Below are 14,039 nucleotides of genomic sequence, written 5' to 3' on the forward strand. Positions count from 1 at the left end.
GACACCTCTCCAGCCCCACAAAAATTCTTTAACTATTACATATACAGTGCCTGAATGAAAGACTTAAAAACAACATGTTAAAACAAACACCTGCAGGTCGACAGTCAGCTGCTTTCCCAAACTACAGATGGAGGTGGCTTTTAAATTTGTCTAGCTTTTTCTAGGTTTGTGCATGTGCCTACCTGGGTCACCAGGCCCCCATCACCTCTTCTGCCCTCTCTACTCAGGCCACCAGGGCTATTTTGAGTGTGTACCAGTTGGGGTTAATCTCCTTAATCGTTGAGCCGTGCTGCCTCGTGTACTCCCAATGAGCCCAGCTATCTGCAAAGGGCATTCTGAGGGTTGGTGCCATGGTCTCGGGCCTTCCCATTCATGCAGGGAGCCCAGGGGGATGGAGTTGAAATGAGGCTGGAGGAAGGGGCTGTGGAGGCTAAGTGGCAGCAGGAGGTTCGGGCCAGCAGTGGGTTCTCAAGAGTCTCAAGTTAGCCTCTGGGGAAAACCTAAAAGAGCTTTCTCCGCCCCCTGGCTCAGCTGCCCTGGCCCCTGACCCCGCTTTCATGCAGGTGCTAATCCTGGGTCCCTGTCACCCTAGAGGGAAGGACAAAAAGGGGTAGGCTGAGGGGTCGTTCCCCTCCCACTTGGGAAGGGAAGAATAAGAGATGACCTGTTGGGATCTGGTCACTGAAACATGAGACAAGGACCGCTTCACTCCACTGCTGGCTTCTGCACTGGCTGGGGCTCTGTCTTCCACCTGGGCTAAGGGAGAACTCCCAGAGGACCAGGGAGGAGACTGGTTGCCAGATCCACTCCATTTACAGGCAGGACAGGAGCCCGCCTCTAGCCTTCCCTGAATCCCCTGCTAACTGAAATTCATTTCATAAGCAGCTGGGATCTTATGATCTATGTGGAGGCCTTATGTAAGTATCTGCCTCCTGAATCATATATGCTGGTGAAGGAAACAGGCAAAGAAAAATAAAATAAATAAATAAAATTTAAAAAGAGGGGGCAGGGGTATGCAGCTCCACAGCAGGGCAGACACTTGCCATGCTCAAGGCCCTGGGTTTGGTCTCCATCACCATGGGGAAACTGAGTCAGCAGGAGGAGAAGTCCTTGCCGTGCAGACCTGAAAACATGAGTCCCAGCCTTTGGAACCCGTGGAAGTAGAGAGTGACTCCTGAAAGCTGTCCTGTGACTTCCACATGCACAGCACAACACACACGAGTACCCCTTCTCTAATGATAAATGTCCTGAAGGATAGAACCTTATGACCCTGGCGTGCTTGATCAAGGTGCCCAGCTTTGCCTAAGAATCTGGGATGACTGTCTGGAGGTGGTGACCTGGAAGAGGTACGGGAGGAATATGCACAAAAACTATGCTAGACAATCCAAAAACTCCGTGAACTATTCCAGCCCGGTGAGGAAGACGTAGCCTCAGTCCCTTACCTGGTCTAGACCCCCAGCACGCCAGTCACAGTAGGAGTCTTACTTTCCCTCCCAGGAAAAGCTGAATGGGCCTGCCTACCTCTCTTAGCTTCTTCTAAATGTTTTCTCTCAGTATGGTAAGTTTTAAAGGAAAGTGGGGAACAATGTAATAAACACTCATGTGGGCCCAGCATCCAGACCGGTACTGTCTCACCCAGACTCCCATCCCAGTCGTTTTAAGGCAAATCCCCCAGTTCAATCAATTTTCCCAAGAATAGTTTATTACGTATGTCTAAAACATAAACATTATTTTAAAAGAATGTCCATGTGGGGTGGTGGTAGCATACACCTTTAATCCCAGCACTCAGTTTGAGACAGTCAAAGCTCTGTGAGTTCAAGGCCAGCCTGGTCTACAAGGCAAGTTCCAGGCCCCAAAGCTACAGAAAAACCCTGTTTTGAAAAAACAAAACAAAACAAAACAATGTTCATAATGCCACCATCCTGACAACAGGATTTAACTAAAGTGTCTTAATGTCACCCAGTACCTCTCCCTCTGGACAGTTGGTCTGATAGTTAAAGGTACTCCTCAGTTGGTGGGGGCCAGCTTTCAGGCAGACTGTCATGGCCACCGTTCCTCTAACAACACACAAGTACCCAGATCTTGAGCATCTCTCTGGGGCTCTCACAAGCAGTTGCTGTATGACCCTAAAGGAACTCAGCTGGCACATTGCTTATCAAGCACCAAGATCCCTAGTTCAACTGTGCAAACCTGGCATGGTGGCACATTTCTGTAATCCCACTGCTTCAGAGGTAGAAGCAGGAGAATCGGAAGTTCGAGGTCACTCTCACTAGCTGTTGAGTTTGACCCGGCCTGAGCTAGCTGAGAACCTGTCATAAAAATAAAGAAGGGCTGGTATTATTATCTCCCCTTCATACTCTGACATCCCAATGTAACAGGAAAAGGGAGGAAGCACAAACTTTAAAGTCAGGCAGGTTACTTACTGTGTCACCATGGACAAATATTTTGCCTCATTGAGACTTTTTTTTTATGATGGGGATAAAGATACCTATCTCCTATGACTGTTAAGGTTTTGAAAGAGAAGGTTGAAGCCAGGTGATGGTGTACACACCTTTAACCCCAGCTCTGGGGAGGCAGAGGCAGGCTGATCTCTGAGTTCAAGGCCAGCCTGGTCTACAGAGTGAGTTCCAAGACAGCCAGGACTACACAGAGAAACCTCTCGACAGAGCAAAAACAAAAACTAACATAAAAGAAGATTGGGGTGGTGGGCTCTCTGTAGCTCATCTTTCTTCTGCGGGTCCAGTTAATTGGCTAGCTCACTATCAAACTGATTGGCTTATTACCTGCAGGTCTTCAGGAAGAGGGAAAGAGCTCAGGCAGCAAGAGCTAGAGCTAGTTCCCCAGCCTGGAGTGGAGTTCACACTCTCCAGCTAGACTTGAGCATCCATGCTTTGAGTGCTTGCTCTGGCCACTAATTAAAGAGACAAGTCTCTAGATGGAGGGGTGGGCAGGGCTGGACAAGGGCAGAGATTTGCTTTGGACTAATTTCACCATTTTCTGAGTTCCTTTACTAAAATGATTTAGTAATTCCACTGCTGCTGCTTATTGGCTGCTGTGTGCCAGGTTCTGTGCCAAACACTTTCCACCATCCTCTTAGTCACCGCAACAGCCCCTGGGGTGGGTACTATGCCCAAGACCTAGGTAAGCTGGGAGGAGTCGTAGGGTCAGGACAGTAAGAGCTGTGGGTACTCACACAGGGTTTGTCTGGTACTTAAACTCTAGGCCTTGACTTCACACTCATTCTTCTGAATAACAATGCTAAAGAGGCTACATGTTAGGGTTCAGTCACATTCCCCCAGATTTCGAGACTTCTGACCATGCTCAGTACACATTTCTAACTCCGGCTGGCCATTGTGCTAACATATGCCCTTTACCTGCGTGAGGAGCAAAGAAAGCATTGTAACAGACTACCTCCATAAGGAACCATGGTCCTAAGGGCACATCTCCTCCAAGGATGCATACTGTCTCACCCTCTATTCCTTAACTTGGCTCCATCTGAAGAAGTACATCCCTGGGCAGGGCCAGGGAACTGGGAGACAGAAGAGAGAGAGGCAGGGCACAGCATTTACTAAGTACGGAATGTTGGAGAATCAAAGCCCCGGGAGCACAAGAGTTCCTTGGCTGTTCTTTGGTCTAAACATCTTGCTTTGTAATTAAATAAGGGCTTTGGTTTTAGGGGTGGGTGGGTAGTGCAAAGATAGGACATTTACATTGCATATGAGAGGCCCTGGGTTTGGTTCCCATGGGTTAAAAACAGTTCTGTTTGACCTCATCCTCCAGAAGCCACTGGAGACAAGGCAGCCATAGGACCCAGAGCCCAAGGAATGGAAGAGGAGAACAGAGCCAAACTCCAGAGTGACTCTTAGGGTCCAAGAAAGGGCGGGGGTCACAAAAGTGACAAGACCTTGTCTAAGTTTCTTTTCTCTGTCCTGGGTCACCAGCCCCTCGACAGAAGGCCTATCATTTCCCCCATATCTGTTTTGATATTTATTCATTATGATCATAGCTATAAAAGAATTAGCCACTTCCCCGCAGGGGTAAGAATTCCTGAGTCCCTTGGCTCCCCACACACTCCTCATTTCCTGGGAAAGTCTTGAACACGGGCCAGGGAATGGCAGGCACAGGGACAATGCTCCAACTCTTCCACCATGTCTCCCTGCTTTCCCATCCCTGCTCTCAGGCGTTGGGCCATGTCCTCCAGAGCATTAGGACCAGCTTGGCTTCCTCTTCTTGAGTGGCTGGAGACTACAAATGTCATTCTGTCCTTTCTCTCTCCTCACTAGCACAGGATGGAGATGAAGGAAGAAACACGCCGAGACCATGATGGCATCAACTCGACAATGGACCCTTCACGGACAGCTCTCAGCTCCCTTTCCTATCTGATTCTTGAGATGTCCTGCCTCTCCAACACATCCAGCTTCTGCTTACAGAGCAAATTAAGGGCAGAGCTTCACACTGCCAGTTTAATGCATAATAACCTATTCTGAAGCATTTCATTCCTTGCCCGTAAAGATTATTCTTCTAAGAAAAGAAGGGTTCTGGTCATGGAGTTAGGGACCGCAGTCCTCCCTTCCCACCCCACTCTCCAGGGCATGCCACTCACGTCTATAGACATCTCCCTCTGGATGAGCTTCTTGGTCTCCTTTTCGCAGAAGTTGAGCATGGCTTCCCGGCTGAACGTGCCAGAGGGCTGTCTGTCCGTTTGATTCCTCTGCCGCAGCCCCACTGGAATGCTCCCATCTGGGTCCACCACATCCAGCTCCTTCTCCAGTTCTTCCATCTCCTCAGGGGAGAGGGTGGACAGCAGGCTGTCGATATCAGGGTCTTCGCTCACCTGCCGCCGATACTTGGCTACCTTGGACATCTTGGCAAAGCGGGCAGCTTCTCTTGCCAAGTCTGTGGGAGTGCTGGTGGTACGCAGAGAAGGGAGAGGGGGTGCTGGTCTGGGTAGAGCTGGGTGGGCTTGGGGGGGAAGGCCCAACCAGATGAGTACTGCAGCTTGTAGGGCCTGCTGTGCCACAGGTGCTCAGGGGACACGGCAGCCTCCCTGCAGTCCAAGGCTAGTGGACCCTGCTTGGTCTAACCAGCAACCAATAAAACCTGACAGCTGCCCAGCCAGAGAGGAGAAGCCAATCCCCAAGCCAGGGGGCGGGCCTGCCTCACTGTCAGAGCTGTTTGAAACTTGAGGACATTCCAGGGAATCTTGGAGCGCTGCGTGACCAAATTTAGTACAGAGCAGTTTAGCCTTTTAAAGACAAGGGGGCCACGCAATGAGGAAAAGATAGAAAAATGCAAAGGCTGGCAGGGGCAGCCCGAGCCACTGGAAGCCAGGAGAGCAGGGACCGGGTGATGAGGCTCATCCAGTGGCTAGCCTGAAGCAAGCCTCGGTCAGGAATGGATTTTCCTCTTCTGTCACTGGGTGGCCACAGTCACCTTTCTACTGTATTTGGTAATGTTTGGGGGGGGGGGACTCCCGGGAGTTTACAGTCCCAGAAAAGACACTAACACAAGATGAGGGACGGTTCTTATAACCAACCCACCCACACAGTTTCCTGTCAAGGAGAACCTGAAGGCTGAGCATCAGTTGCTCTGACGCCCCCTTACCACTTCTCAAGAGATAAGAGAATGGGAGACATGGCAGAGGGTGGGAGTGTGGGGGGGTGATTCCTCACCGTTTATACAAACTGAAAATGTTTTGGTGGTGTTTTTTATTTTATTTTATTTTATTTTTTCTCTTTGAGACAGGGTTTCTCTCTGTAGCCCTGGCTAACCTGGAACTCACTCTGTAGACCAGGCTGGCCTCAAACTCACAGAGACCCACCTGCCTCTGCCTCCCAAATGCTGGGATTAAAGGTGTGCGCCACCACCGCCCGGCTACAGACTGAGAATCTGAGGGCTGTTTGAGGAAGAGGCGGGATTTGCAGGAACAAGGAAACTCTTAGAGAGCTATCAGTTTCCGAGGCCCCAAGGCTCTTGGGAAGAGGGTTCTAACCTTCCTTGGTGCCCTCTTCTGCAGGGCCATCTGCAGACAGCCTTCTCTTGGGCACAGTGAGGAGGGGATGGCAGACACCACCCACATATAAATCCAGAGCATAATTTAGCATGTCTTAAGGGAAATGCAATTCTGGGCCACTGAGAGGTATGATTGCAACAGGTCTGGCTTGTTTCATAGAAGGGCTTTCCACTGCTCATCCATCAAGCCGCCCTGTGCGAGTCTCACAGACATTTGATCTCCTGCCCCCCTCCTTCCTGCCACAAAATCCCTTCTAGAAGCCCTGGTGTAACCCATCAGGGTAGATGCTTCGATCTTTCCTGGCATCGCTCCATCCTAAGCCAGAGAGAGACAGTCACTTGATCAGCATTCGCTGAGTCCAAGGATCATCTAGAACTAAAACCTAGCCGTGGCATTTCATGCCCACTAGTTCAGCCTTAGCTTAAGTCTGAGAGAGGGGCTGGAGCTGGCTGGTGGCACTGGTAGAAACAAGACAGGCAAACTACGAAGGGAGAGTGGAAGAAGGGCTGAGAGAACCCTGGCCGCTGCAGTTCAGTCACATGTCCACCAAATAATAACTAACTCGCCAGGCTCTGCTGAGAGAGCAGGTGATGTACTAAAGAGACCAACCCGTGTGAACCTGCCACTGTGGAGCCCATAGCAACTGGTGCAAACCTGCCATTGTGGAGCTTATAGCTAGTACAATAACTGCCATAGAGAGTCTGAGCTGCCTCTCACAGCCACACATTCTATGCTTGGTCCCTAGCTGGTAGCTCCATTTGGGATGTTCCGATTTTAGGAAGTGAGACGTAGCTGGAGGAAGCAGATCGCCAAGGGTACACTTTTAAAAGTTTTACCTGGGGCCAGGCTCCTTGCCTGCTCTCTGCTTCGTGGCTGTCATGAAGTGAGGAACTCCTGCCACATGCTCTCACCCCCACCATGCTCTGCCTCACCACAAGCTCCAAAGCACAGTAGCCAAGAACTGCGGATTGAAGCTGGGAGTCAAGATCAACACCTCCTTCCTTTAAGTCTTTGGGTCAGGTGTTTTGTCACGTGATGTAAAAGCTGAATGCATGACTGTTATTAAACAAATGGTTTCAAATTGAAGACTTAAGAGTTTGCAAAATGCCTCAAAATATAAGTGCAGAAGTGGGGTGTGGTGGTGCACATCTTTAATCCCAACACCTGGGAGGCAGAGGTAGATGGATATCTGAGTTCAAGGCCAGTCTGGTCTATACAGTGAGTTCCAGGACAGCCAGAGCAACACAGAGAAACCCTGTCTCAAAAAGCGGGAGGGGAATACAAGAGAAGAGGTATATAACAATACAGGTAAACAAGAATTTATGCTCTGTAGGCTGACAGACAGACTAGCATTGGCTCCTGTTACTGTCACCACCGACCACATGACCCTAAGTAAATAGCCATCTCCTTGAGAGGAGGCTTCTCCCCTTCGGAAAGCAGAGCAGCAGCACCCCCACCCTGCATAAGTCACCCTTCCCTCACTGTGACGACACACCTGGCAGGAGCACTTGTGAGAGAAGAGCTGTTTCTGTTTACTCTGACTCAGTTTTCAGAGGGACTTAACCCAGTAGGTGGGGAAGGTATGGGAGCATGCGGCAGTGGCAGGCTCTCCTCTGAGCTGCATTCTTTGTGGTATGTGTGTGCCTCCACCATAAATACACAAAGTCAGTCTTGAAAATTTAAGATGTCATATCATTTAATGGAGTTTTAAAAAATTCTATTTCACAGTGGTGGTACATGTGCTTAATCCCAGCACTTGGGAGGCAGAAGCAGGTGGACACATGTGAGTTCGAGGCCAGCCTGGTCTACAGAGTGAGGTCCAGGACAGGCTCCAAAGCTACAGAGAAACCCTGTCTTGGAAAAAAAAAAAACTTATTACAAGGCAAAGTAAGGTGAACATGAAATTGTAACATATAAGAAAACATTAATCTGAAACGTGGTAAGCACAATGTTCATTAGCAATTATTATTTGCCTTCTTCTTTTCTTCTTCTTCTTCCTCCTCTTCCTCCTCCTCCTCCTCCTCCTCCTCCTCCTCCTCCTCCTCCTCCTCCTTCTTTTCGGTTTTTTGAGACAGGGTTTCTCTGTAGCTTTGGAGCCTGTCCTGGAACTAGCTCTTGTAGACCAGGCTGATCTCGAAACCACAGAGATCCGCCTGCCTCTGCCTCCTGAGTGCTGGGATTAAAGGTGTGTGCCACCACCACCCAGCCAAGTGCTGGGATTATCAGCATGCGCTATCACAGCTGATGCACATTATTTACTGATTTATTCTTCTTTTTTGTGAGAGGGTCTCACTATGGATCTCTGGCTAGCTAGTAGCTATGTAGAGCAGGCTGGCCTTGAACTCACAGAGATCCTCCCGCCTCTGCCTCTGAGATGCTGGGATATAAGGAGAGTGACACCATAACCAACTACCTTTTTGTTTTATATATAAATCTTTATTTATTTAGTATGTATACAGTGTTCTTCTTGCATATATTTCTGCACACCAGAAGAGGGCACCAGATCTCACTATAGATGACTGTGAGCCACCATGTGGTTGATAAGAATTGAACTCAGAACCTCTGAAAGAACAGCCAGTGCTCTTAACCTCTGAGCCATCTCTCCAGCCCCCCTTTTTTCAGTTGCTTTTTTCTCTAAAGGATTTATATTCAATCGTGTGTATGTGTATACATCTGTGCATGTGTATGTACACATGAATGCAGTGCCCATAGTGGTCAGAGGTGTTGGATCCACTGGATCCAAAGTTATAGGCAGTTGTGAGCCACACAACATCAGTGCTGGGAACTGAACTCACACCCTTTGCAAGAGCAGCACAACTTCTTTACCACTGAGCATCACTCAAGCCCTCTTTTTACTTTGTATTTTGAAACTGACCTCACTAAGCTGCCCAGACTGGCCTTGACTCCACCCCATGGCCCAGACAAGTCCTGAGTTTGTGATCCTTCTGCCTCAGCCTCTTGAGAAGTTGGAACTTCAATAATACAATACCAGGCCTGTGTTACTCTACTTACCTTTGTTCTGGGTTCTTTCCCCTCTAGCCTACCACTTTTTTCTTTTGTTCTCTTTCCTTCAACAATAACTACCTTCAATAAACATACAGGTATTCCCTCTTGCCTGATTCTCATTCATTCATTCAATAATTTATCTAGATACTACCATATACACGCACGCACACGCGCGCGCACACACACACACATTTATATAGTACTTTGTCAGGTATTGTGAAAAGAAAGATGCAAACAACAGGAAGGAGTCACACCATACAACAGGACTCACATAGGAGGTTTATTGGAAGAGGACAGAGAAGGGGCAGAAAAGAGGACAGAGAAGGGGGCAGAGAGAGAAAGAGAGAGGCAAAGTCTGGTCCCTGGGGACAAGAGTGGCAGAAGAGAGAAAGAGATGGGAGGTGGGCAGGGCCCTTTTATAAGGGAAGTCGCGAATGTGCACAGAAGGTGCTCTTAGTGACTGCAGCTGAGGACATCGCCTGGCAGGACCCTAAGGGCAGGCCACAGCAGATGCCTGAATACTAACACTTTTGATTTTTCAAGATAAGAGTTTCTCTGCATAGCCCTGGCTGTCCTGGAACTCACCGCATAGAGCAGGCTGTCCTGGAACTCACCACGAAGAGCAGGCTGGCCTCGAACTCAGAGATCCACCTGCCGCTGCCTCCCAAGTGTGGGGATGAAAGGTGTGCCACTACACCCGACTTCAGAAGATACTTTTCTAGGCAACAGTGAGAATGAAGACTGACTTGAGGGACTGTTAGGGAGAGCAAGAGATTAAGTGGGAGGGTTGGGCATGGTGGCACAAATCTTTAATCCCAGAACATGGGGGGCAGGTAGATCTATCTCTATGTGTTCCAGGCCAGCAGGGTCCTCATAGCAAGTTCCAGGACAGCCAGGGCTACACAGAGAAACCCTGTCTTTAAAAAAATAAAAAGTGGTAGAGAGATGGCTCAGGATTAAGAGCACTGGCTGTCCTTCTAGAGGACCCAGGTTCAATTTCAAGCACCCACATGGCAGCTCACAACTATTTGTGACTTTGGTTTCAAGGAATCTAACACCATCATACATGCAAAACTTCAATGCACATGAAATAAAAAACAAATCATTATATTTAAAAAAAGCAAAAAAAAAAAAAGGCAAAAATTCAAGAGAGCCACCTGCCTCTACCTCTCTAGTGCTGGTATAAAAGTCATGCACCACCAAGCCGGCCCTTAAGGAACTCCTGAAGAGGACGGATAACCCCAGGAAAGTCACATTCTCATGAATACAGAGAGGCAGTATAGCCTGGCAGATAAAACTGCAGGCTCTGGAGTCAAATGACACTGGGCTCAAATCTGAGGCGTGTAACCGTGTGTAACTTGTTTAACCTCTCTGAGCCTTTGGAAATGGAAAATGTAGGAGCATCTGTTGTGGCCTGCCCTTAGGGTCCTGCCAGGCGACGTCCTCAGCTGCAGTCACTAAGAGCACCTTCTGTGCACATTCGCGACTTCCCTTATAAAAGCCTTTCTTTTAGGGGAAAAGAATGAGCACCGCCTCACAGTTATGGAGTTCAGTAGATTTCCTTTCTTGTTCATGTGGCACCGAGAACTGAATTCAGGGCTTTGTGGCTGACAGGCAAGGGCCTCACCACTGAGATCTGTCTCCAGCCCCTTTCTTCTTCACCAGCATCATTATTAATAGTTAAAGAAACACTTAGTGGTTTGGTTTGTATGTATGAGTTGTGTGCACAGGTACTCGCACACATGTGGACGTCAGAACTCGTGGAACTCAGTTCTCCCCTTCCACCATGTGGATTCCAGGGATCAAACTCAGGTTGTCAGACTTGGCGGCAAGCTCCTTTACTCTCTGAGCCATCTGGCAGACCCTATTTTGGTTTGCTTGGTTTTTCTAAAATTTTATTACTTTTTTTGGCTTTTTTGTTTGTTGTTTGTTGGTTGGTTGGTTTTTTTCGAGATAGGGTTTCTCTGTATCTTTGAAGCCTGTCCTGGAACTCACTCTGTAGACCAGGCTGGCCTCTAACTCACAGGCCACTGCCTCTGCCTTTTAAGTGCTGGGATTAAAAGAACGCGCCACCATGTCTACTCACTTTTAAAATTTTGAGGCAAGGTCTTACTATGTTGCTCAGGCTCAGCCTCTCAAATAGCTGGATCTGCATGCCTGTGCCATCAGCATGGCATTAAATATGTTAAATCATGTATGGAAAGTGCAACAGCATCAGACATGCAGGAAGCATTTAATAATACTTGCCATTACATTTCATATATCTGTGTGTGATACACATGCACCTTGTGTCATTTCTTCTGAATTGAAACATTCTCTCTTAGAGGGAGGAGACTTCTAAGATTCAAGAGGAAAGCCAGGAGCTGTGGAGCAGGCCTAAAATCCCATCAGAGGTAGATGCTAACAGTTGGTTATCTTTGGATCCAAGATAATGTCTTAGGCCCAGAACAAAGGATGGAGAAAGGAATTCTCCCTGTTCCTCCACACTGCTAACTGAGTCATCCAATCTAGTTTATTCTTGTTTCAGTTGGGGATTTACACTTTTGGCTCTCCTGGTTCTTAGGCCTCCATCTTCAGATGGAATTACAATACCAGATTTCTGGGTCTTCAGTTTGCAGATACAGAGACCGTGGGTCTTCCCAGCCTCTGGAATCACATGTGTCAATTCTGCATCCTGTCTGTCTGTCTTTCTATCCATAAACCATCTGCCTATCTATCTACATATCCACCAGCTATTAGTTCTGTTTCTCTGCAAGCTTGACCAATGTTGGTGACTACATTTATTCAGAAGTCAAGTAACATCCAGAAGAGTGCCCAGTGAGTATGGAACAAAAGCTTGAATAACGTGGACGCTTGAGGACCAGGAAGCAAAGAGAGCACCAAGAAAAAGCTCTCCCAAATGTGAATTGATGACTAACCTCACCATGACCTATAAGGAGGCTCTAGGCAAACACACACAGCTTCTGTTGGAAGTAGTCAGGCCAGGCAGTAGGCACGCCTTTAATCTCAGCACCCAGGAGGCAGAGGCAGGTGAGTTCAAGGCCAGCCTGGTGTACAAAGTGAGTTCCAGGACAACCAAGAAACCCCTGTCTCAAAACAAAACAAAAGTATGTGTATATGTATCAGTGAGTACATGTGCAAGTGTTTGTATGAATGTACACATGTGCAGGCATGTGGCACCCAGAAGAGGGTGTTGGAGCCTTTGAAGTGGAAGTTACAGGCATATGTTTCATGGGTGCTGGGATCCAAACTCCAGCCCTAGAAATTTTGAAGGAATCTTGAGCCATCTCTCCAGTACTGTTTTTTTTAAATCTAAATTCACACACTAAAGTACCCCAAGTCTCATATTTCATTAAAATGTTTACATTTTGTGTGCATACTTGAGTACCATGACAACGTGGCAGTGTCAGGACACAGGAGCTGGTTCCTTCCTTCCACCCTGTGGGTTCTGAGGATGGAACTCAAGTCAGCGGACTCAGTCACTCAGTCGCAAGCATTTTTACTCACTAAGCCAGACTGCGTTTTGTTTTGAGAGAGGGCTTTACAGTCCAGGATAGCCTTGTATTTGCTTTGTAAGTAGGCATGAGTTTGACCTTGCAATCCTTTTGTCTCCACTTCTCACATGCTGGGATTGCAGGTATGCACCACATCCAGCTTCAGACGATGATTTTAGAGACATTTTACTGCTATTCTAAAGCTCTATGGAGAGTTGGCACTTATCTTCAAAAGTTTGGAAAACACCTCAATTGTCATTGTAGTCTATTAGTTACATTGATTTTTCTCATAAAATACCTATACTTAAAAAACAAGAAAAACCATGGGTATTTTGCCTGCATTATGTCTGTGTATCCCAAGTGGGCCCAGTGTTTGCAGAGACCAGAAGAGGGTGTTAGATCCTCCTGGAAATGGAGTTACAGACAATTGTGAGTTGCTGTGTGGATGCTAGAAGTCAAACCCCAGTCCTCTAGAAGAGCAAGCAGTCAGTGCTCTTGACTGATATACTATCTTTCTAGCCCTAAGTATCTACAATTTTTTAAAGGCAGAATGGAGAGAGACTCCCTTTACAGCATGCACATAACTGGGTTGTGCTGATAGGAGCCAAAAGTTGGCTGATGGAACTCCATACTTTTGTTCTCTTTTCCTTAACGACTCTCCTATATCTCAGGTTGGCATTGAACTCTATATTCGGCTGAGGTATAACCCTGAGCAGCTAGTTGCCTTCTAGTGCCACCATACCTGTTTATGTGATGCCGGGGATTTGATTTAGGGTTTTCTGCATGCTAGGCAAACCTTTTACCAACTAGAATTGTTTTTAGTCTCTTTCCTCTGGGTTAAACATATCTCATGATTCAGAAATCCTTTGCGATGGAGGTTGGGGAAAAGGATACAGTCCTTTGATACATAGATCAATGCTCTATAGATCGATGGTCTCAAATAGGTCATGGTCCCTGAAATGGTCCAAGTAGCTCAATTTCATGAACACTTCTTTCAGGCTGCCGCAATGGCTCAGTGGGTAAAGTGCTTGCTGTCAAGTCTGACAACTTCATTTCAATCCTGGGGACCCACAGGGTGGAAAGTGAGAACTGACTTCCCTTACACAAATATACAAATGTATGAAATAAAAAATATTTTAAAAAGAAACACATCTATTACATTCAAGGTACTATGACTCTAAAGCTCTGCCCTACAAAAGCAACAAATATTTGCTCAAAATTCACCATTCATGGCAAATTTAAGTAGCACTGTTAATAATAGTTCACAGCAAAAGTACTTTAAAAAAATAGCCGCAAGGCAGTGGTGGTGCACGCCTTTAATCACACTCAGGAGGCAGAGGCAGGCGGCTCTCTGTGAGTCCTAGACTAGCCTGGTCTACATAGATTGCTTCTGAACATCCAGGGTTACACAGAGAAACGGTACCGTATTTAAGAAGTTTGGGCAATCATGGCTGAATAATATTACGTTTATCCCAGGTCGCGAGGCTAACCAGAACTCTGTCACTCAGTACCCCAATTCTGGTAAC

The 14,039-nt window shown here is 47.4% G+C and overlaps 1 protein-coding gene across 1 annotated transcript in view; it reads right to left on the reverse strand.

Moving 5' to 3' along the window:
• Positions 1-4,864, reverse strand: part of Lmod1 (leiomodin 1) — a 41,936-nt gene extending 37,072 nt beyond the window's left edge. Inside the window, exon 1 of the mRNA XM_038349991.1 lies at positions 4,604-4,864. Coding sequence (XP_038205919.1) covers positions 4,604-4,864 — 261 coding nt within the window. The remainder of the gene's footprint in view (positions 1-4,603) is intronic.
• Positions 4,865-14,039: the final 9,175 nt, after the last annotated feature.

This window comes from Arvicola amphibius, chromosome 12 (assembly GCF_903992535.2).
Source record: "Arvicola amphibius chromosome 12, mArvAmp1.2, whole genome shotgun sequence".
Classification (NCBI taxonomy): Eukaryota; Metazoa; Chordata; class Mammalia; order Rodentia; family Cricetidae; genus Arvicola; species Arvicola amphibius.